This window comes from Protomyctophum parallelum (genome assembly GCF_964188405.1).
Source record: "Protomyctophum parallelum genome assembly, chromosome: 11".
NCBI lineage: Eukaryota > Metazoa > Chordata > Actinopteri > Myctophiformes > Myctophidae > Protomyctophum > Protomyctophum parallelum.
This window is the reverse complement of record NC_139707.1, coordinates 22,342,312-22,366,399: the sequence shown is the minus strand read 5'-3', so window position 1 is coordinate 22,366,399 and position 24,088 is coordinate 22,342,312. Positions and strand designations below refer to the sequence as shown.

General features: G+C 40.7%; 1 protein-coding gene across 4 annotated transcripts in view; it reads left to right on the top strand.

Moving 5' to 3' along the window:
- grb14 (growth factor receptor-bound protein 14) overlaps nucleotides 1-23,244 on the top strand; it is a 47,940-nt gene extending 24,696 nt beyond the window's left edge. For 2 of the 4 annotated variants that reach the window (XM_083776436.1, XM_083776438.1), the window contains 12 exons: nucleotides 9,413-9,569; nucleotides 12,041-12,162; nucleotides 12,507-12,581; nucleotides 12,773-12,910; nucleotides 14,614-14,724; nucleotides 14,927-15,022; nucleotides 15,389-15,451; nucleotides 18,665-18,781; nucleotides 19,122-19,191; nucleotides 19,295-19,382; nucleotides 20,217-20,310; nucleotides 21,131-23,244. In XM_083776436.1, coding sequence (XP_083632562.1) covers nucleotides 9,413-9,569; nucleotides 12,041-12,162; nucleotides 12,507-12,581; nucleotides 12,773-12,910; nucleotides 14,614-14,724; nucleotides 14,927-15,022; nucleotides 15,389-15,451; nucleotides 18,665-18,781; nucleotides 19,122-19,191; nucleotides 19,295-19,382; nucleotides 20,217-20,310; nucleotides 21,131-21,277 — 1,278 coding nt within the window. In that variant the 3' untranslated portion in view covers nucleotides 21,278-23,244. Of the gene's footprint in view, nucleotides 1-8,730; nucleotides 9,032-9,412; nucleotides 9,570-12,040; nucleotides 12,163-12,506; nucleotides 12,582-12,772; nucleotides 12,911-14,613; nucleotides 14,725-14,926; nucleotides 15,023-15,388; nucleotides 15,452-18,664; nucleotides 18,786-19,121; nucleotides 19,192-19,294; nucleotides 19,383-20,216; nucleotides 20,313-21,130 lie in introns of those variants that run through there. The other 2 variants (XM_083776437.1, XM_083776439.1) reach the window with 2 other exon arrangements.
- Nucleotides 23,245-24,088: the final 844 nt, after the last annotated feature.

The following is a 24,088-nucleotide window of genomic DNA, read 5'->3' as shown; positions in this document are numbered from 1 at the left end:
TTTTACAATCTTGTACAGGATGTCATTTTACTTTCACTGATTAAATGTGACACTTGTCACATTGTGTACTCATTCTCAAATAATAAACGGGGTTATTTGTTGAAACAAGTAGATTGTGTCAAAAATGGAATTTGCTCTCATTAAACGTCTGCACCACTGCATTATACAAATATGATTGTAAAAACCCAGGCCATTTTTCCCAGTGCATTGGTGTGACAAAAGGTATTAGAGTGTTCGTTCTTTGATTTATAACTGGGCACATGTTGCTCATGTTTACAAAATGAATGTGGTCTGTCTCAGAACAACAGAATGAAAAACCATAAACCAAACAGGATTCCTTCCCCTTTAAAGCTGCCTAGATATTCCCAATACCAATATATATATAATAATTAGTAATATATTTTATCCTCAATCTGTTCTGTTCTGACTTACTGTTACTGTTTATATTGACAAGTAGAAGGTTAACAGTAATATCACACAAACAATGAAGTCACTGTTACTGAGGTGACTTGGAATGTAAACCATCTGGCAAGTTGAAATATGTGTCTATAATGGTCTGTAAACCTACAGTATGTGACAAATATGACACCTTCCTGTGAACCATGTTTAGGTTACATGTGAGGAACATGATCTAGTAGTTGCTCTGGATTAAGCGCGTCTGCTAAATACCTACATTGTAAATTGTAGTAGGGCTATAATTTTGGCATGCTTTTTTGGTGTTACAAACTTTGTCTCATTGATTGCCGTGTTTAGGTCTTGTATTTCTTATGTACATTGTTCTCTGGTCTGAATTTCTTCGTTTTTTGTTTTCTGTTTGTTCACATTGATGCTCCGGATGGCCTATTGTTGGAGGTTTTCATTTGATCTTAGCTGGTCAACTGTTGGAGGGGATAATATTGAAGCTCAGGGTGGTCGATTGTGATGTGTTCTGGTCGTGCAGGTGTCTCCTAGAAGTTTTGGTCGTGAGAGCTCCGGTAACTCGCCTCAAAGTCATGCAAGCAAACACTGTCCAATGTGCGTCATTCCAAAGCCTATACCAATTTTGCAAAGACGCTCTGTGATTGGCCAGTGCACTTGTGCAAGGATGTGCTGTAATTGGCCAGTAGCCACTTTGAGTGGCAGTTGGGGCAAACGCCCAAAACATGATTTACTATTCTGTAAATCGGGACGCAACTCGAACGACGCTGGTTCGGCTCAATCGAACTTTGCAAAGTTTGGCACGGCAAGTTGCTTGCTTTAGCTCTCTTGGTAGTGCTTCACGTGGCTCAAGTCTCCATCGTGACCAAAAACGAGTCTGTAGTTGTTGTAGGCGAGAGGCACATCCGGATTGTACTGTCACTCTCATACTTTTGTAGTGTCTGAAAATAGATTTTTGAGGGGCGCTAACCCCTCCTATTCCCAGCTTTGTGTGTCTGTGTGTACCATGATAGAAATGATTTGATCGGCTGAGCACGGAATGTGATGTATAATGATGTATGCCCCTCACTTCACACAAGTGTGATTATTATTTTGCTGATGAGTTCACTATATAGTTCACATCTGACTCCCTATATAGAATTCAGACACAATCTTTGTCTCATTGATCTGTGTTGTGATGCGATGCGTGTGAGCTCGGCTATTTTTTCAAAGTCTTTGAAATAATGCTTAGTGGTTAATTCATTCATATGTACCTTTTCCCCTTCCTAGAAATGTAGTGGGATCAAACTTATAATATTTGTCTTTGAATTGTAGTGGAGTGAAGTGGAGTACAGGACCCTAGTAAACGTTGTTACTGTCCACCACACATGCTTTAACATACAGAGGATGCCTGAGGCCACCTCACCGGCAGAGCTGCAGCCGTGGGAGTGCAGTTCAAGGTAAAACCACAGCAATCTAAATGCCAAAATGGACAGCACAGTCCTGTCCTTCAGATAAGGACTTGTAGAGGAGTTTATGCTTGGCGAAAGCTATATAGGGCTGCATAAATTAGATGTCTGGATTTCCTCTTGCTTATCCTGACTTAATTTTGTATTATTTACCCCCCTCCAATCCTCCAGCACCCCTGCCTCTGTCAGCGTGGTGTAGGTAATACAGTAAAGTAATGTGTATTCAACAATTTGGTTGGCACAAGGGTGGGATGGAATGTGGCTTGCAGTACGCACTGTTTTATAATTACAACGTAGATTCAGAATTTATAAGCCGTCACACAATGGTGTTCTGCGCCAGTAATAGCAAATCTAACAGCTCACAACATTCTGATCTTGTAGATCAGCTATTTTTGGCTTAACTGCTGCTTGATTCTGTCATCACCATTACTGTTGCTACACTCCTATCTTATTTCCCTCCTCAACCCGTGTGATGTCAATCACAAGCATTTGCTTGCAATGACACAAAGTCCTGTATTAACAGTACTGTATCTTAGTTAAAAACAAAAGCTGTAACATTCTGTACAGTACATTTGCAAGATAAAAAAAGTGCTTTTGATTGACATACTGTTGTTACACATGGAAGCTGTTCAAATAAAAGCAAGTCTACACTTGGCTGAGGACAGTCAACTGATGAATGCAGGTCTTTGTGCTCAGTGATAAAGACAGCAGCAGTTCTCCACAGCTCATAACCTAGCCTGGACAATCATTGCAAACTATTTGCTAATGATTAACAGCACCGCTGCACTGCTATAAATCATGTAATGACAGTATGACACATAGCATGCAGTTGTCACAGTTCTATTTTTAATAATCTACCTTTGTCATATATATATATATATATATATATATATATATATATATATATATATATATATATATATATATATATATATATATATATATATATATTCAGGTCAGCTAGCCACATTTTGACACTAGGACCTTCTTTCCCTTTCCATAGCAGTAGTGTACACTTTTTAGCAGACATGAGGCAAAAATTAAGAAAACATCTGTGAGCCATGGGGAGGCCAAAATCACACATGACAATTGACAACAAATTAATTTAAAGCTGCATTGTGCAATATGTTTGATAGCAAGCAAGCAATAAGGCCTGAAAACATAATAGTCGCTGTGTGAAACTTTAAAAAGATATAACCCTACCAACTATTATCAGCGAATCACCTCCAGCCCAACTACCCTATTTTCCTCTGAAGACATTGGGCTCCCCTCCTCCTATTCCGAGATTTGTTGAAACAACTTAGCTCTCACACTTTTATCCAGTGCAAAATGACCAACATTAATTTGCTACTGTAGGTTTGTCTTACTTTGACTGTCATCTATTCTATATTGGAGAAGTTGTCACGTGGCGCAAAAGATGTGCGCACTAGCCAATGAAAAGATGTGCGCATGAAAAACAGTTCGCAACCCCCCCCCCCCCCCACCCCCACACACTGTAATGTGATCTCCCCTATGGATCTCCCTCTCCGCAGAGAAACCTTACCTCACGGAAGGTCGCCTCACCATTTCGCTTATTCCTTCTAAATCTCTGTATTTAAAATATAGGTCGCTCAGCGAATGTCTTAGTTACATGAACATTCTTCTTAGAAACTACTTGGTTTGAGCCTAACTACTACGATTAGACAGATCGCGTTTGTTATTTTGCTACTGCCAGTACTTCTGATTGCACGCACACACACACACACACAACACTACCCCGTGTCCCACACACACACACACACACAACACTGCCGCGCGGATTTAAGCTGTCAAACCTATTTTGTTAAAGTTACATATGCCACAGACAATTGCCTGAACTGTGCAGCTGATATATATACAGCATTGTCATATTTAAAAGGCGCTTTATAGCTTCTCTCAGCTCAAAGCGTGTATGAATAAGGAGATAAATGAACAGCTGACGTCGGTGGGAGAGGACGTCAGCTGTGCCCGTGAGCACACTGCAAGTGTCAGGAGCGTCAGAAGTAGCTGAAGTTTTCTTCTTCGTGGGTTTTTTAGACAGCTGGTGGATGGAAAAGAAGCTCCACCTCCGCGCCCGACGGACGCAACGGACAGACTCAAATGGACGCGACGGCCAGACTCAAATGGAAGCCACGCACAAGCGTGAAAATGAAGCGCGTCACCCAGGCAGTGATAGGCACTAGCCAATGGAACAGATGCAGCCTGCAGCCCATCCACTGGGAGGGGTTTCACTTGTAGTTGTCTTCTTAGTCAAACGCCCCCCTGGAAGGGAATTGTAAAGCCATGTCGAGGGATACAGGCAGATTGGGCACCTCGAAGTAACATTCTGTCCAAATTGTTAACAAAACATTGAAAAATCGTCTGAAGAAATAAAGTAAAGCATTGGTTCTCATGTTGTTTCAGATCACCCCTGTAATATTTTCATCCATGGCACCCCTGGCTGAATTACATTGTCATTTACTGTAACCCTGATCCATGACATTGAAAAGTTTAAAAAATAGCCCGTTCTCTTCAGCCTCCACAGCCCTCCTCATCATCATCCCCCTCCTTCTCCGTGGTGGTCTAGTGGTTAGGATTCGGCGCTCTCACCGCCGCGGCCCGGGTTCGATTCCCGGTCAGGGAACACTGTTTTATGATGAATTCCTGTTCTGTTCTTTAACTATATAGAAGTGTCTATTTGTACGTCTCTAAATGTTTTGATGAATTGAACAATGTGGACCCTGTTGTAAACAAGTGTAATGCTTAATTGGTTCGTCCACTCACAGTTAACAGTCTTTGTATTGAGTTTGTGCTTGAAATGTACTGACTTGAGAGAAATGTACTGTTAAGGGCAGTACAGTCTTAAGAGTATGGACTGCCCTTTATTCTGCAAACTGTAATATTTCAATCAATCAAAAAAATCCTTCTCCTTCTCACCGCCACTAACACTAGTGTGGCCTCGGCCGGGAGGCGAACCCAGGTCGCCCACTCCAAAGGCACCTACGTTAACCAGTCGACTAATGAGTCATGACTCGATAGCTAAGTAGCAACGCAGCACCGTATAGCCTACAATAGAATGCGCCTTTCCCTGGGTGTCAACATCTTCTCCCACTCTCACGCCCACTTCGCCAACCAAGAAATAGAGGACTACAGGCCTTTAAATAGGCTTCCGTGTGCGTCTGCTCTAGGGACCGCCCAAAGCCCCGGAAAGAATTAAAGTGAGACCTGACGCGACGTCCAACTGACGCCTCCACGCCTGACAGTGTATTCACGGGGTGTGTGTGTGTGTGTGTGTGTGTGTGTGTGTGTGCGCGCGCGCGTGTGAGAGGGAGGTAAACAGTCAGCAACACGTTAAATTTCTACTTATACTAAAGAAAGAGGCAGCGATGGAGCCATAAGTCCAATATATATATATATATAATATCCATAAATTCGGGGACATAAATTGCGCAAAATACTGTTAAACATGACGGCATCAGCCTGCTGCATCCTCCTAGCTGTTGTGTGCTAAGCTAAATCATCATACAGAACAGTCAACACGGCATTGACCAGGGTTGCCACATTGACTGAGAGGGAAACAAGCAACCAGGTCTATGAAAATGTTAACAGGCCAGATCAAGTCAGAAACTGTCAAACATCATTGTCCAATGTTGTTTTAGAGCAGTGGTTCTCAAACATTTTCATGTCATGGACCACTAATATTCTATATATATATATATATATATATATATATATATATATATTTTTTTATATTTACTATATATATTTACTATATATACACACCGGTATATATACAGTGTACACAAACCGTATATCTAGGTGTGCCCCCAGATTTTTAGGCTATGAAAAGTGTGCCCTGGGACAAAAAAGGTTGAGTTAAGCGGTGATCACGATCTCGGCCAGCGCCAAAAATGCTCCCCGACAGCATAATCGGAGCAAATACCGGACAGTGTGTATGAGCCATAACGTGTTGACTACACTAATAAGGACACATAAAAACTAATAACCCATCCGTTACTACATGTGGAGTCAACTCCCGCAATTTCCTTCTTCCCATAGTGCGCGGCAAAGTAACTCGTTGTCTATGTTTGAAGGGGAGCAGGAGAACAGCCTTGTTTATCAGTTATCGCAGGGGTTCCAAACTGTGGTGCGTGCACCCCTTGTGGTGTGCGAACGCCCTCTAGGGGGTGCGTGAAATGAAAAGGGTATGGTGGTTTTATGGCGTTCTTTAACACAAACGGCAAAATCTGGTAAAACACTGTTGTGAGATGTATAGAGCGGCTGCGGGAGTATACAGCAGCTGCATGTCTCTCATTGCAGTGACATTCTGTGATTATTTTCCATAATCATATTAAACTAGATAAAGTGCCCCTCAGGGCACAGGTCTCCACCAGGATTTGTGTCAGGTTGTGGCCTCCTGGCGGCGCTATAATAGGCCAACGTGAAAAGGGTGCCATTTCTTCTCACGCCTTGGATGGCAAATAAAGATTTGAGGCATTTTGTTCCAAAAATGTGTTTTGCAAAAATCCACCTGTTGTTGGCGCTATAACAGGGCAATGTGAAAAGGGTGGGATGTGTTTGATGGCTGTGTTGTGCCCCCCTCCCCCGCATCAAACAAATGTGACTTCTATTGGAAATGCATTGGGGCGGCCATTAAACACGGACAAGACACAAGACAAATGTTGCAACAGTGTGAGTGAGGCCTTGGGCCTGATTCACACCTTTACAACAGACTGATGTATGCTTGTTGTATGAGATGTATAGCTGATGCAAGCTCGCAATGCATTTCCAATGGGAGTCACATGGTTTGACACAACATTTGTGTTGTATGAGGGGGTGGGGGGCAGTCGAAACACAGCCGAAAGCCGTACAACACAAATGTTGTCAAACCATGTGACTTCCATTGGAAATGCATTGGGGCAAGATGTATCACACCCTTTGTATACATCTAGCATGCATCAATGTTGTATGCTAGATCGAAAGGTGTGAGTCGGGCCTTACTTGTAACGGAGGATTACTTAATTGCAGTATTGATACTTTTACTTAAAGTAAAACATTTGAGTACTTTTCCCACCACCACCATGGTGCAGTGGTGTCTGGTGTGCCACTCAGCGTTATGGCGTGTGCCAAACAATGCCAATTTGTGTGCCTTACTGTAACTACACAGATTTGCACAGGCGCCGTTCCAGTTTGTCCATGACTTTGTCCTGAATTTGGCATTGTACTGTATGACCGTGGTTTGCTGGCCAGCCCCATGAGAAAAACAAATATGACCTATTTTATTTGGACATGGCCTCTGAGTTATTCTTGTACATAATGCACAATGTACAAAAAAAAACTTAAAAAAGATTTTGCATATTTTTACCAAAATGTTTTTAACTAAGATTACATCGCAATTTTCTTTTTTCATTTTTAAATAATGTCATCTGAACGCAAATTATCAGTCATTATTATATTATATATTATTATATATTAATTTGCATTTGTGTTTTGCATCATCAAAGCGCATCAAGTATTTCAAGTACACGTATGTAAGCAGGTTATGCTCACGTTTGGCCAGAGGTTAATTAGAAAAATGCTTTTTATTACAAAAAAGCAATGGTGTATTATGTGCTGTATAGCTCCTCCATCACTCCCTCTCATGAGGTAGTCATTGTAAAAGGTCACTGTGACCGGTATACAGGCTATGGCCTGTGTGTTTGATTTGATTAGTTTCATGGTTCAAATTAAATTTCACCTTCAAAGGACTCAGAATGTCTCTGTGTGCATCTGGTTCACATTCAAATTAAAACGTGCAAGAAATAGACATATCGTGGGTTGAGATTTGTGCTGAGTAATGCAAATCTAAGTCTGCAAGACTAATGCACAACGAGACTCCCTCACCTTCTGACAAACCATGCCCTGTTCCTGGTGAAATGTGACGCCAAAGTGATTTGATTCAGGCCAATTCTCAGGAAGTGAGTTCCTTGCAGGGACATGCAACTGGAATCCACTCTAGATGCATTTTCCACAGCTATTACTGTAGTGTACAGTGAAGGAACACAATTTTCTTGTGGTGGATACATTTCCAAGAAGAAAAAAAAGGGAATGCATTGTTGTAGAAAGTGGTATTGATTTAGGTCGGTAGTTTTGCTCTGGTCCTGTGACCACACATGATTTAATTGGCGCAAACTGTTTCAAGATAATACTGTGTGCTTCATTATTAACATGATACACTATTAACTTCACAGAGGGACATTGGCTCCTCAAGTAATCTCTGAAATGCAGTCCTTTGCTTTTTGTTAGGTGCCTTGCAAAAGGAGGTCCTTGGCTGTTTTGTCTTGTAAATCTCCACATGGACTGATTAAACACTTGATGGTTCTCTTCATTGAGGGGTGATGTCATAGTGGTGGGCTCTCATTCGCTGCATGCTCCTTGAGGGTTCTAACCCCGGCCCCAGTTGGAGTGCTCTGACCTCCTTTCTCTCCACAAAAGCGGGCAGGCTTGTCCTGCCCAGCCGACCCGCCTTAAACCACCAATCGAGCTCACTGAGTGAAAAGAGGCAGTCAGTTGGTCTTTACTGCGCTTCTCTCCCAACCCCCCTCTCCCCGCCTACCTCTGTCAACTTTAGACAGAGTTGACCCAACTAGCATTACATTTAACCAGCACCTTTTGTATTTGCTCTGAGGGATCTTGCAGGGCTTTATCCTGGTAGCTCTACTTGCCATTGGTGTCTGATTGTGAATAGAGAGGGGGTGGGATCCTTGTGACTCTCTCGCTCTCCCTCTCTCTTTCTCTTGCTCCCTTGTTCTCTCTCATATTCTACCCTCCTCCTCCTAAAGGGAGCAAACTGATTCTTGGCTTTCTGACTTGGTGGCAGTAGGGGAAAGGTAGCAGGTGATTGGGTACGGAGCCCCATTGACAGAGATCTGTGGAGTCAGGGAAACGCTGCTGCTAAGAGGCAGCGTCGTCTAATTACCTCATTTCAGCTTCACTGCAGTACAGAAAGGGCGAGAGAGAAATAGAGATAAGAGAGAGAGAGAGACTTCCCAGCTGACACTCGCTTTGCTGTCTGATGCATGTTTCTATGTTCCTCACAAAAGCCCTCTTTTGCAATGCTGTGCACTCAGCCTTATATAGGCTGCAGAGCCTGCCCAAATTCACAAGTCTGCTTGGCACCAAATAGGGCGGTAAGTTGCACTGTTAGATGGTTTAATTAATTCAGTATTTGACGTCTTGGTATGTTCTTGCAAGATTACTGCATTGTTTTATCTAGGGGCTCAAGTATTGCTGTGTCCTTGAGCATGGTTTTCACATTGTAATGTACTTCGTGCAGGCTTTGATCAACTTTGACTATGTTGTAGGAAATTCTCTGATGGCATTTTGGAATAGTCTATATATTTATGTAGGTTAAAGTGATTTGTATGATGTCTTGTCAAGAATCTTTCAACATGCATGCTGTATTAAAACATGTTCCAAATCCTTCTGATGACTTAAAACTAATTGTTGACAAATGAGTGTTTTATATGTATTGTATATGTGATACATTTGATATGTATGTTTTGTTACAGGTAATCAAAGTGTACAATGAGGACAACACCAGCAGAGCAGTAGAGGTTCCTAACGACATCACTGCTCGGGACATTTGCCAATTGTTTGTATTGAAGTGCCATTACATTGATGACCACTGCTGGACTCTCTTTGAACACCTGTCCCATCTAGGCATTGGTAAGATGTATTTAATGCATGTTTGCTACAGTACGTTTTGATAGTGTCTGTGTTGAGTTGCAAATAAATAGGAACCTAAACAACTCATCAATATACTACAGTACAAACCTAATAACCTCCTAGAAAAGTATAGATTTTGCCAAATTAATCATACCACACTCTTGTCGTGGATCTCCCAAAATAGAGGTGCTTTAAAACAGGTTCCCAACCACTGGTACTTGTACCACTAGTGGTATACTGAGCCCCCCTCTGGTGGTAAGCAGAGGAGTCGCCCAAAAAAAGAAGAAAAAAGACAAAAGTGAGATGAAATATTATTTATTTATTTATTTGTATTATTAATTCAGGTAATTCTTCTGACCAAGCAATTGAAATAGGCTCTCCAGCCATGCTGAAATGAGCATGACGGCACACCTAGCCGTTAATAGAAGATTTGAGGACAGATTAATCACATTAGAAATATTTATCAGTTGTGCTGATTAGACAGTTTCGTCACAAAACAATTCAAAGAATAAATTACATTTTCCTCCTGTGTTAATAGCTGAATAGGATGGGGCAGATCTACGCTCCTGTATTTTAACAGTTATATGGTGGTACTTGGAGAGCCAGATATTTTCTGTGGTGGTACTTGGTATAAAACGCCTTACTTTAAACTCCTTTAAACTGTGAAACATGATCTTCCACTGCGATGATGCACGTTAGAATATTCCATTTGTTAAACACATGTTAAACAGTTCAGTAGCTTTAACATTGGCTAGCTCTCTTGGTGTTCATGAAGACACCTTAAATATATCATGTATTGAAGCTCCAGAGCGTGACTCGCCAATGAAGCTTAGGTGACAAAAGAGTGTAACTGTTATTGGGTTCTTCCCTCATCACTCTAATTTCAGATCCAGCTAACACACATATCAAAAGAGATTTGGTCAATAATTCAGTGCAATTACCGGCTGCTATACATAGGATGTCATTAAGTTTGAATATAAATATAAATAATTGAATCAATGTGTGCAACAGGAACAAAATTCAGTTTGGAATTGGAATGGAAAAACACATTGTGTATATGATCAATATTTGCTGATTGCAGGCTCATTGGCCCACATTATAATGTCAAAAACCATGCTGTGGAATGGGCTTGTGGATCTTGTTCGATTTGTGATGAAGGAAATGAGCCAAAGCGTGCAGAACACAGACATGAGAGCTGTACAATATGTGGAATAATGACTGGAACAACAAATTGATGAATTGTGCAATAAATGCAACTGTGTAAAGATTATTTTAAAGAGGCATATTTTAAAGATGTCAGCATGGCATTCTACAGGACCTACACCACATGAATGCTTTTAAATGTTTTTTTACCTGAAATAATATTTTGTAGGCTGAATGATTTATAATGCATGGGAATACATTTGACGTTTTAAAGCATATACATTTACTTTATGCTTTTATGCAGATCATCTAACAATGAGTGGAAAGGTAGCATAATGATTTTAGAGGTGAACAATCAATGTGGTCATTATATATGGGTATATGACAATTTGGCTTTTTGGGCTGTATTTGGTTTGAGATATGAATCAAATGAAATCACTTTAAACATTTGTTTTATAGAAGCAGTACAACATGCCTTACTGTACATTAGTGAGACATTGGAATCCCAATCATAGTTCAGCATTGCGACAGCTGTCTGTCTGGGAATTATTTCCACAAATTGTGTGTGTTTTGTTTTCAAGTGGTCATGTAATCTCCAGTTAGTCCTGGCTTACTTGGATTGGATGATTGGTGAACAAACGTATTTAGTCGTGCAACAACAAGAGGTGGCATAGTATAGAGCTCTCAACTAAGTCAACTAAGTACACAGGTTTAAGTGGCTCCAAAACTGTGGAATGCACTTCCCATTGCAGTCAGAACTGCAGCATCACTCCCAATCTTCCGCCGTAGCCTGAAAACCCACCTTTTCAGACTCCATCATGGCCCATAGCACTTACCCTAACCCCTTAGATAGCATTTCTGTTGGCTTAGATAGCATTTGACACAGACATAGCATGTTATGTAGACAGCACTATAATTGTATTGTGTATATAGTCATAGCACGCCATAGTACATATGTATAGCATAGTAGTAAATATGTATAGTTTACATGTATAGTGTATGTATAGTTTCATTATATAGATATTCCACTGTTACTTTCTTAGCTTACGCATGTTTCATGATAAATGCTTTTATGTGATGTATTCCCATGCTTTTGTTCTTGCTTAAATGTAAGTCGCTCTGGATTAAGAGCGTCTGCTAAATGCCTAAATTGTAAATTGTAAGTGGTTAAACAAAAAGCATGTTGGCATACTTCATCACGTTACTCATCTGCCAGTACATGGAATCAAATTGGTATCACTTCACTCCAATTCAAGTACCTCACACACTCCGCAGTGAAAGGTAAAGGTTATCGACTCATTGATTTTCTCCCCTCCTGCTGTTACCAGAGAGAACCATTGAAGACCATGAGTCTGTTATGGAGGTGCTATCCAGCTGGGGCATGGACACAAACAGTCGACTATATTTTAGGAAGAATTATGCTAAATATGAATTCTTCAAGAAGCCCTTGGTGAGTCCACGATGATTTTTGTGTCTTCTAATATGGCAAAATCCAGAGTGTTGAGGTAACTTTTGAGACCTGTGAGAGATTTTGCAGTGTACACATGATCCTGCATGCAACTCACCTGGTTTATGCAGTGTGCAATGTGCTACTTTAAAGCTGTGGTTCTCAACGTGTTGTCTGGAGACCACCAGGTGTTCTTTAGGGGGTTCTCAGCTAAATTAATGATGGACCCGACTACTGTAATAAACCAGTTCTATTGCCGGTGTACTGTTGCTTGGGTGGTGTTATAACTTGTGTTGCTGTCATACTGCTTTGGTGATGTTAAACTGGTCTTTCTGTCATACTGGTAGGATTTCTTCCCAGATCACATGGTATCTATATCTAGTGAAGCCAACGGGATGATGAATCATTCTGAGCTTATACAGGTATGTCAGTTTGTGCAGTCCATTTGTGTGTGTGTGTGTGTGTGTGTGCACAAAATACGTATAAGCAAATAAAAGAAAAAAAGCTATTGTGTGTGTGGTTTGTTTTGTTTTGTTTTGCTCCAGAATGAGCTGCTGTGATTCACACAGTACACTGAGTACAGTATGTGAACTGTTCTTCCTCTGCAACACAGACCTTCCTGAACTGCAGTGCATGTCCAGAAATCCATGGACATCTCCACGCCAAAGAGCATGGCAGGAAGTCCTGGAAGAAGTTCTACTTTGTCTTGAGGAGGTCAGGACTCTACTTCTCCAACAAGGGCACATCCAAGGTCAGCAGTAGACAACATTCACATAATTTTCATAAATGTTTCATTTTGGGCTTTATCTATATCATATAATATGAATGTTTCGACTCATACACACACACACATTGTGGTGTTGTTCAGTAAGCATCATGTAACGTGGATCAGGGTGTCTGCTGGCCCTCAAACATACATTCTTAAGTTGTGTTTTATAATTTCCACTCCAGAAAATGTCTTAAATACTGCTAGATTTTCTGTCTTTCAGTCTTTTCAGTCTTTTTTTTCTTTTGATGATGCACTGAATCTGACTTGTATTCTCTCTCATTTTGCGTCTCATTTTCACCAATCAAATTGGTCTTTTTTTCCTACTCTGACCAATATTTGCACATCCACGGTCCTCTCCGTGCTGCTGACAGGTGAAGCTTATACCCAGGCATTGGCTGTGCCAAGCCAACCACTTCTCAACTGCTTTCATCCTCTACAACAGACGAGCTTTTGTTCCCTGAGCACAGGAAAGGCTTTGGTGTGGAGTCTACCTTTACTCTTGTTGGGTTACCAGTACCACCACTGTTGCTTTTCAGTCAGCATAGAGACTAACTACTATATTAACTTTAACCACTTACGCCCTATTTTACACTTAAATGGTACATTTATATAACGCCTTATAGATGGTGGATTACATTCACCCATTCACACACACATTCATGCACTGATGGCAGCGGAAACCATGCAAGGCACCAACCAGCACATTAGAAGCAATTAGGGGTTCAGTGTCTTGCTCAAGGACACTTTGACGCTAACTCTGGGGGAGCCCGGGTTTGAACTAGCAACCTTGCGGTTGCCATCCAGCCACTCTACCCCTGAGCCACCGATAAATAAATTGAACATTTTGAAAGATCTTGAAATATTTGAAAAAACTAACGAAAGAAAGAAAGAAAGAAAGAAAAGAAGGAAAGATTTTGAAATATTTTGCTTATAATGACAAGGTTAAAGTTTTTAAATAAGGAAGCGGGAACACAGCGTGTCACATAAAGGCTGAACAATGGGAGCCTTTGTGCTGCCCCGCTTAGGAAATATCTCCTTGGCTCGGTGACAGTGTTCATGATGTCTCAATAAAGTTCCTGTCAATGTGTCATATAATTTTACAGCTATCGTCTTGCAGTACATTTACATACTAACCACACCTGCAATGTAACTGATAAGGGAGTTTAGTATAAATAAATGTGCTTTGTTTGAATTTAAGTGTGCCAACCTTTATACCTCTTTATCATGGATGAATTATAAGCCATTTTGTTCTATGAACACAGAAGATTAGATTGAAGGCTTGGTTTGATTTAAATGGGGCTGGGGAGCTTTCAGTTGATTTTTCTGTTCGGTTCTGTTTTCTTTTTTTTCCCCTTTTTTAAATAATTTCAACCACCCAGCACCAAAAACATGGTGTGTTCTATCTGTGGCTACTGTGACTAAACTGTAAAATAGCATTCACATACCTTTACTCGCAGACAGACTAACTCCGGTGTTACTGGAGCAAGCCACACAATATTTATGTTGCATTGGTCAGCCTCTGTCTTTACGTCTATTTCACCCAGCACTTCAATACTAACTAATGACTAAATAAGCACCAAATGTTCGGAGGCGGGTAATTGGATGTGGAATGACCGGTAAATCATCATACTGTATGCAAAGAGAGTTATCTGTGTTTTATTAAGATCCATCTCTTTGTTTTACAGGAACCAAGGCATCTTCAGTTTATTGCTGAATTCAGCGACAGTGACGTCTACACCTTACTGTCGGCAAAGAAAACTCACGGAGCACCTACAGAGTATGGTTTCTGCGTCAAGGTACCATTACGTGTTTTGCAGTAACACAGTCCATGTCCTTTTCAAATCTGTATTTATTGACTGTTAGTTCTAACTTGGGTACCGGGAGGCCGGTAATGGAGAAATGGGAGAGACAAAAGTACAGTGTTATGTAATATGCAATACTGTATGTCGATGTACTGTATCACAAACCCAACGTAATCTTTTGTTTCTTCTCGTCCAGTCAACTAAGTGTAGTTCAGCGAGGGACCTCAAGCTGCTGTGTGCAGATGATGAACAGACCAGGACATGTTGGGTCACTGCCATGCGGCTGTTTAAGGTGACTGACTCACAGCCTGATGATGTTTACCACTAGACCTAATGCAGGAATGCTGAGTCAGTTGAAGTATCAGCTAGTTTTAACTTTGAGGTTATGGACAATAAGGTGGCCAAGGGGATAGAGTCAATCATTCTGGATCGGTTTCATTGTCCCTCCATATATCATGTGACGGTGTAAGACATTAGTCATACTCTCCCACCGCTCACTGTTATTTCACCTGCTAGAAAGTGTGCAAATATATGTTTTGAGCTGTGATATAAAATAAACGACTCAGATTAGTATACAGTATTCTATATATAGTCTACACACTCAGACAACCATATGCCAACCAATTCCTTTTTTAATCCTCCTCGTTTTGCTTTTCAGTATGGGATGCAGCTCTACCAAAACTTCATTCAACCGCATCAGAAACAGAAAGCTTCACCAATGGTAGGCTAAAGGTCTTCGTTTGTTTTCTGTCTTATAACACAATTGTAAACTAAGCAGTTGCATCAGCTCACTCAAAGTAAAGGCTTCAGCCATTTGACAATGTTTTGGAGCCATTGCAGATGCTGAAACACAATTGCTGTTGTATCATAATGGTGTAACAGTGCGTGACAAATGAGGGCAGTGTGTGTATTGAGTCTGGACTCATGTCCTAGAATAGTCCCACTCGCAAATGAGAGTATTCGGCAGGGGTGACCACAGTCTATTTTAAGGCTTTTGGACATGTCCGTGGAACCTCTGCTTTCTAAAAATATACACTGATCAGCTGCTCTCAGACTTAACAAGTCATCACCTCCACTCCACTGTCAGAGGAGCAAATGCAAAAAAAGCAGCCTTGCCAACACCCTGATCTGTGGGTAGGCTGGAGCTTAAAGAGACAGCTAAGGACAAGGAGGATGGAGTGAAGGGTCAGACTGTGATGTTAAACCTAAGCATTTACTGTCTATGGACACATACTAGACCCGGGCTACGAGGCCCACACACTTATGTCGCACCGGCAATCCAACTGATATGTCCAAATATGAAGATCTCTGTATCTGTCAGTCCATGTCCCTTTTATGGGGGGCATTTTGTTCATTAATGTGGGTCTAAAAATACGGTAATGACTCGTCGATACTCCACAAGTCATTGAGAGTCATTGAGCTTGAGTCCGGGTCGAGTCTGGAGTCTTTGAGGGGCAATTCCGAGTCGAGTCTAGAGTCCCATTTGTGGTGACTCGAGTAGGAGTCTTTTAACTTGAGTCGCCATCTCTGCAAATTACATCCTGCACATAATTTTACATTCATTCAAACTCCTAACTCTGACTGGGGAGGGAGTCTGGGAGATGAGTCTAATGATCATTACATCCTCATATGAAATGAATGAAATTAACACTCAATATATGTTGGAAATACAGTATTTAGATGTGGTGTCATAATTAAACTTAATATTGATATGGCACACTTGACTATCAAGAAAACACAAACGTGGCACTTCATGTCAAAAAGGTTGCCTTCCCTGTATTATATGGTTATGTCATGGCGATGAGGCAGAGGCGCGATTAGCCTGTCAGCTCCCCATTTGTCGTTTCTACTGGTGCCACATTGCTTCTCGTTCCGCTTTTCCCACGTGAACTGTAACATTATATGGGTGTGTGTTTACTTTTCATGTTCAGTGGGATGTATGAACAAATTACTGATTATTGTCTCTGCCAGGCCGAATGGCCAAAGATTATTGTTGTTTTCACGCCTGACCTGTTAGTATGTCAATCCGTTTCTCCGTCCGTCTGGCTGTGAACAGCTCAGCCACTGCTGGGCCGATCAGTGTGAAACTTTGCACGCACACTCCCATTAGGCCAAGGAACAACCTCCATCCCACATTAATTTTGGCCATTAACTATAAGATTTATTTGGGGCTTTTTAATGCCTTTATTATGGATAGGACAGCAGGCTGACAGGAAATGGGGAGAGAGAGATGGAGAGTGAAACGCAGGAAAGGCCGTCGGGATCTGGACTCAAATCCGCGACATGGTAGCCTAACTACAGTAGGTGCCAGGAGTCAGGGCCGGCCTATAACTCTTGAATGGCATGTCGTATAGCCAATTTCTTTCCATGGACTCCTTGGCTCAGGGCGCAACTCCCAACAAATCATCTCATGTGTCATGTGACCGTCAAGGCGTCAACCAGGGTTTTCATACTCCATATCGTTTGTCTGTAATTAGATGAATAAAATGATGGGCACAACATCCAATCATTCCCAAATTGGAAACTCATGTTAACTTGAGGGGTCACTATAGAGCGCACCTCCAAAACCTGTGTGTGTGTGTGTGTGTGTGTGTGTGTGTGTGTGTGTGTGTGTGTGTGTGTGTGTGTGTGTGTGTGTGTGTGTGTGTGTGTGTGTGTGTGTGTGTGTGTGTGTGTGTGTGTGTGTGTGTGTGTGTGTGTGTGTGTGTGTGTGTGTGTGTGTGTGCATATATGTGGTATATACTGTGTATATGACCAACTTTTTGGGTGTTTTTTTAGCTCCCCTGTGTATTTTATATCCCCACAAATATTCAATTTTTAACGATTTCTCATCATCTTTTATGGAAATTGCTCTCAGGAACAGCTCAATTGATTTGGTCGTATTTGTGATGTCATCAATGTCACCCTACTTTGTATAATTCCTCCCTCTCTTCAGTCTTCAGTTCCAAATTTGCATTTCCACTTTGTTTACAATGTCCACCATTGTTGATTCTCCAAGCTGGCATGGAATGGAAACAAGCCTGGGTTTAATGTCCCCTTAGGGGCTCCGTAAGCGTCAGTATTATAATGACTCAAATATTAAATAAGTTGATTATTAGCTCTCCCACCACCTCATTGTGGTACTGCAGCTAAAACAGCTTCAGAAGCCATGCCATGGACTGGTTATATCAGAGTGGTGATTGAGGCTTAAACCATTAGAAATAAGTTTGAGGGACATAGACAATATGATATTAAATATTAAAAACTGTTTTAGAATTCATGTTATAGCTGCTTTAACATGCTACAGGTGTCCACACTATAAGATTACACCAACAAAAAACTACCTCAAAAAGAAAAGAAAGGGAAATTGAAGTTATACCTCTCTGTGAACAATGATTCCTACCGTAATAGTCCATAGGTATCTTTACATCATCCACATTGGAATACATATAGGATAAGGCAGATTGGAATGTCTATCCTCAAAGTATACACTGGTGACTTTGTTATAACCACTTGTATGGATACTGAGCTTAGGAGGTGGTAGAGGGACAAATGTGGCAATTTAAAGGCTTCCTGGTAATCCCGGTCAGAAGCATTTTTCTTGAGTATGTGCAATTATTTAGAGCCACTCGCTATGACAGCTTAAACGACTACAATCAAAGCTATGTACCCATGTGTCATTCTTTTGAAAACCCTCCGCTAATCCCTTTTCAATGGAACACATTCTGCCTGGAATCATCTGGAAATGATATGGAGTCACGTTACTCAGACACTAGGTGGCAATACAATACCACCCCACACCAAGAGTCAGCGTGCATTATTTTTCCACAGTATACTGAAGAAAATAAGTTACACCTTGTGGCTCTTGGATACATACAGATCAAAAAGGGGCTTTAGAAATGCATAGAATAATGTGTGATGGGTAAATACAACAATATGAATTGTGTCATTCCAGAGAAGTATCTCAGAGAACTCACTGGTGGCCATGGACTTTTCTGGCCAGAAGACCAGAGTGATTGAGAATCCATCTGAGGCCTTGTCTGTGGCAGTGGAAGAAGGCCTGTCATGGAGGGTAGGTCAGAGATCAATATTATTACATCTCTTTCCACACTGAAAAGAGTTATGGCAAAATGTTTCTTTGTTTTATGACTGATAAAATAACCGATTTTTGTTTCTTTGGTTGAAATATCATATAAATTGGGCTTCAGAAAATATTTGCTGTGCTGTACAATAGAGAATAAATCAAGTATAGAAGTATAGAACCGTCTTTAGATTTAAACAGCTGGTAAACGTATACCTAAATAGCCACCTATAAACATTTAATTATCACATTTGCAGCTGATTACAAGATTTGTCACAACATTGCGTGCATCACTTCGTTATTGTGACCGTAACTCATGTTTCTACTATAGAGGAAAAGCTGCCATCGTTTGAGCTCCCATGGGAGCCCCTCCACATCACAGAGCTCAATGTCAAACATGGGTTTGTAAATTCCTTTTTATTATTCTGATTTGCTGCAAGTATGTGAGAAAGATGTCTTCTCCCCAAAACTTGTAAAATTGTGACATTGTCTCTGTCTGTTTAGCTCTTCATTTGGCCCAGCCCTGGTTTCACAGCAAACTATCACGAGATGAATCTATGCGTCTAATCACTCAGCAGGGTCTTATTGATGGGTGAGCAGCTATCTATCTATCTATCTATCTATCTATCTATCTATCTATCTATCTATCTATCTATCTATCTATCTATCTATCTATCTATCTATCTATCTATCTATCTATCTATCTATCAATGCACCAAGTCTCTGTCTGTATGTCTGTCTGTGTGTAATCCACGTAACTCGAGAACCGTTAACCCCACCAACTTCAAATTCGACACACACGTTCCACAACCACAGCAGGGGGTGCAGTGCCCGGTGACGAGTCGGTCGGAGCCACGGTTATCCAGAACCGCCACAAAAAGGCCTCTGCCGGGCTCTGGACAGGGCCCCTGCCCAGCGTCCATATATGGAGCTGGCCTGTTCTGACCTCACAACACTCCACATTTGGGCATGCCTTACAAATAACTCCATATATGGGCATAAAAGGGAGACATAATATCTGGGTGGGGCATGCATTTCCAACTTGCATCGTTCCAAGTAGGCCAGTGCCCAATGGGCACCGCTGTAGAGGCCCCACAGGCACCGTTCTAGTATACATATAATAAGGATCACAATAACCTTCTAAAGACAGACAAGAAACTGCAGATTCCCACATGATTTTTCTTTACACGTGTAATGTCCCACATTTATTTTGAGATAAGAGAGAAAATATGCACCAGAACAGAATTCATGCTTTTCCTAAGATCTGTGCATGCATATCAACTAAAGACAAAACGCAAGGGAACCAAATTTATAATCTCTGATGTGATCAAAGGATGCATGGAATGTTCTCTGTGTAAAGATTAACTGAAACTGTTTTAACATAAATGGGAATGTCATTGGTATAACTTGCTTTTTCTTTTCCCAGAGTATTTCTACTGAGGGACAGCCAGAGTAACCCTAAGACATTCGTGCTGTCACTGTGCCACACACTGAAAGTCAAACACTTTCAGATCCTACCTGTAAGTACAAGTGTGTGCGTGCGTGACTGGACGCCCACATGTGCATGTTTACATACTGTATGCAAATCATACACAAAAGAATAGTGGTTCTTTAGTCTATATGGTTCCACTAAGAACCATCAACTACTAAGCAACCATTTCAAATTCTTGAGTCCTTTAAGGAAGTAGAAATGGTTCCTCTAATTTTGGATGGTTCTTTGAGGCACCTTTAACCCTAGTGTCCCTTTTCTGGGTATGTCTAAATAGGTAAACATTTGGTGAAAATAGCCGATCTGCATGCCTACAACGCGCCGTGACATGAGTAGTTGTGAGCTTGTAGATTTTTTCGAAGAAGACATCTGTTGTAGAAGGAAGAAAGAGGGGGCCAAGCACAGACCTCTGGGGGACTTGTGGTTTGTGAAGGGTATAGAATCATTAAAATACATGGTTCTTTGAATAACCTTGTTCTGAAAGCCCGTGACCCATCAAGAATTTAGATGTTTGCCCGGGACCCAAACTAGTGAAAATAGCAGATCTACAAGCTCACAACGTGTCACTTAAACATTTGTTTTCTTTTTTATGGCATTTCTTAGATTTTTCTTTGATTTCTTCATGAAATTACTGAAAATTTGGTTTTTAATTAATGAAAAGTGTAGCTTTTTTGGGAATATCTTTTCTAAATGTTTTGAAATAATAATGATTAAAAAGAAAATGTAGCAAACAAAAATAAAGGGACCGGGAACAATTGACTGTGACCCACAAATGGCATTATTCTGGAGGGGGAAAAAAAGAAGAAAACGTTCCGTTCAAGTTGGCACCTATTTTTCCATGTGTGCTCTAGGTGGATGATGAAGGGGAGTTGTTCTACAGCCTGGATGATGGCCACACACGCTTCACTGACCTGATCCAGCTGGTGGAGTTTTACCAGCTCAACCGGGGGGTGCTGCCCTGCAAGCTCAAACACCACTGTGCCCGGGTCACCCTATGAACGAGAGCCCTCAAGTGGCCCATGGGCTCACATGCACCTTAGAACATAGCAGGGCTTCTGTGGAGAAACACTCCCAGTTTTCATGTGCCTTGTAGAGAAAAAGGACAAAAACAACAGCCATGATGCTAACTCAAACCACTGGTATCACCCACTAGTGTCCATTTCCATGCTGTGGTGACTAGTCTTGTATTTTCATTTTGTTATTTTCTTTCTTTTATTTTTATAAGATTTATATATTGTGTGAAATGCGGTTTCAATACTGCCAGGGTTTGTGCTGAACAAAACATGTATATTGTAGACTTGTTTGATTGACCCTGTTGCTAGGCCCAGTTTTGTTGATAGGCTCAGATGTGGCGACAGAACACAAGTCCTCAAACCCACGTGGTGTAAAGTCCAAACCTGACTGTACTGTATATATGTAGAGCTGAATACTCTTTTTGTCCACAGCTCACTTGATCGTTACAGGCTCTACACAGTAAAATCCCATGTTAATTTAACTCTGAAAGTGTAGAAATGGAACCAAATGGGTTGATTTCGTTACGGGTCCATTTAGTTCCATTTGTACACTTTCAGAGTTACAGTTTTTGTTTTTGTTAAATTATCACAGGATTTAACAGTGAGCATGATTGAATGAGCGATGTTTTCTGTTGTTTTTCATACTTGGCATTTCAGTAGAATGCCCAATATGGCAAGAGGATTATAGCTGTAAATGTTGGCTGTGTTTTTAGCCATCAAACCTGATATTTACTGTCTCTAGACAAGGGCGCCATTGTCTTTTTTTGTTTTTTTAAAGCCATGTCATGCTGCGAAACTTGGTGCACCTCTGTACTTTTACCCTTTGGGTAAAATTAAGCTATCTTTGCTTTTTTATTGTCATTGTATATCTAAGTATTCAGGTATCTTTTAAAGAAAGTTATCATTGTTTTCTACTGGAGACATATGACGTCTGTGCATGTACATAAGCTAGACTGAGACTGCTGACAATGAAGGAACTGTGTGAGAGTGGACGAGAGAACTTGAACGCAATCTCACTAGCCTGCACTGTACTGTTCATTCATGTATGCTTTACATTTAACACCCTTTCAAACCCTATTTCTCATAATGTTCAAAAGAGCAGATCTGCAAGCTCATAGCGTGACACTGTCATGGGACAAAGTATAAATCAGTCTGAAGCAGTTAACTGGTGGTGAGCCTGCTCCACAGCAAGGTAACTTAAGTAAGCGGCATGATATTTTGACAAACCATGAGCTGTCAAGTGAAAGTTAATTGGGAGTTGGGACTGACTTCGATCATCATAATTGAAATCATTGTATATTGAAATTAGTGTTCATAGTATATTTTCACCTTGGTTGTATTTTTATTTTAGTAGCACTATCGCAGACAATACAGTACAGTACAACAGTAGTTCTCGAACTTGTTCATGAACCTGAAATTAATATGCATTTGGCCGCGGTGGACCCGCATCTGAACATATTTTGTGCCAGGGATCCCCATACAAGGTTTTGTGTTTCAACAATATTCAACCTTTTAAAATTGTTCTAGATTCTTTTGAAAATGGCAGATCTCCAAGGTCACAATACTTCGCGATGTGATGCGTTGTGAGCTTCTACATTTTTCTTTATGGTTAAAGTGGTTAAATCTACGTATATTAACGAATGTTTCTGGCAACCCCTGGAACCACTTCAAGGACCCCTGGAGTCACTGCACAGTGTGACATGTTGATGTGTCCTTTTACAAACAGGATATTCTGAAATGAACTGCAACATGCATTGACATAAATAAAATGTCTGAGGTGTGTGTTGTTGACAAGGTTGTTGACAAGGGAGACTGAACAGTGCATTGAACAATGAATGTCATGTGGACTGCAATGTTTTTTAAAGAAAGAAATCAAGTCTGTTTGCACTGTATGAGTTTTGTAATTGTTACAGTTTAGAATATGCTGAAAAGTGAAATAAAAAGGAAAAAAAGCATTATATAGATCCATCTTGGTAAGTTCATAATTGAAAATCTCTCTGTAAGGCTTACAGTACACGGAATAGTTTTGCTCCAGCTTTTTGCACATGCAGTAAGTAAATAAATTGGGTCATGGTTGCACTATATTGGATTAAAAAGTGTAATAAATTGGGTCATGGCTGCACTATATTGGATTAAAAAGTGTATTTGCCAAAACATGTTATTTGGATGTACTGTAGCGTAGCCTACTCTATCATCAACCAGAAATTAGTTGGTAATGCTAGTATAACCACTAGATGGCAGTATAAGCCTTGTATTTGTTTTTCTTCTGTTGTACTTTTGAAACAAATGAAAGTGTGTAGTGAAATCTAAATTACATAATATATTAATTTGCTACATTTACAACACACAATTGCAGTGTCAATGTAGCAGTGTCAACTAGTAGGCTAATAACTAAAACAGATTTTGCAATCCAGTGATGGGTGGCAACCGTGGCACTGATTATGAGTGACTTGTTTTTGTTTTGTAAAGAATGGTCTCAGGGATTTTCTCACAGTGGAATACTGTAAGTAAATGTGTTTTACAATGACACAAAATGAAATCCATTAAGCCTATTCAATTTCTACTCTATGTGCAGATCAATACTACAGGATGCAAGTAATGAATTTGACCGAGTCAGACTCGTTTAGCAGGAATTTGTGTTATAAAATAACTTTGATAAGTGAAGTGAACATATTGAAACATATATATAGTGTGTGTGTGTGTGTGTGTGTGTGTGTGTGTGTGTGTGCGTGCGACGTGCGTGTGTAGCCTACTGTCTTTTAAACAATTCTCCACTCAACTCCACTGTTACACAAT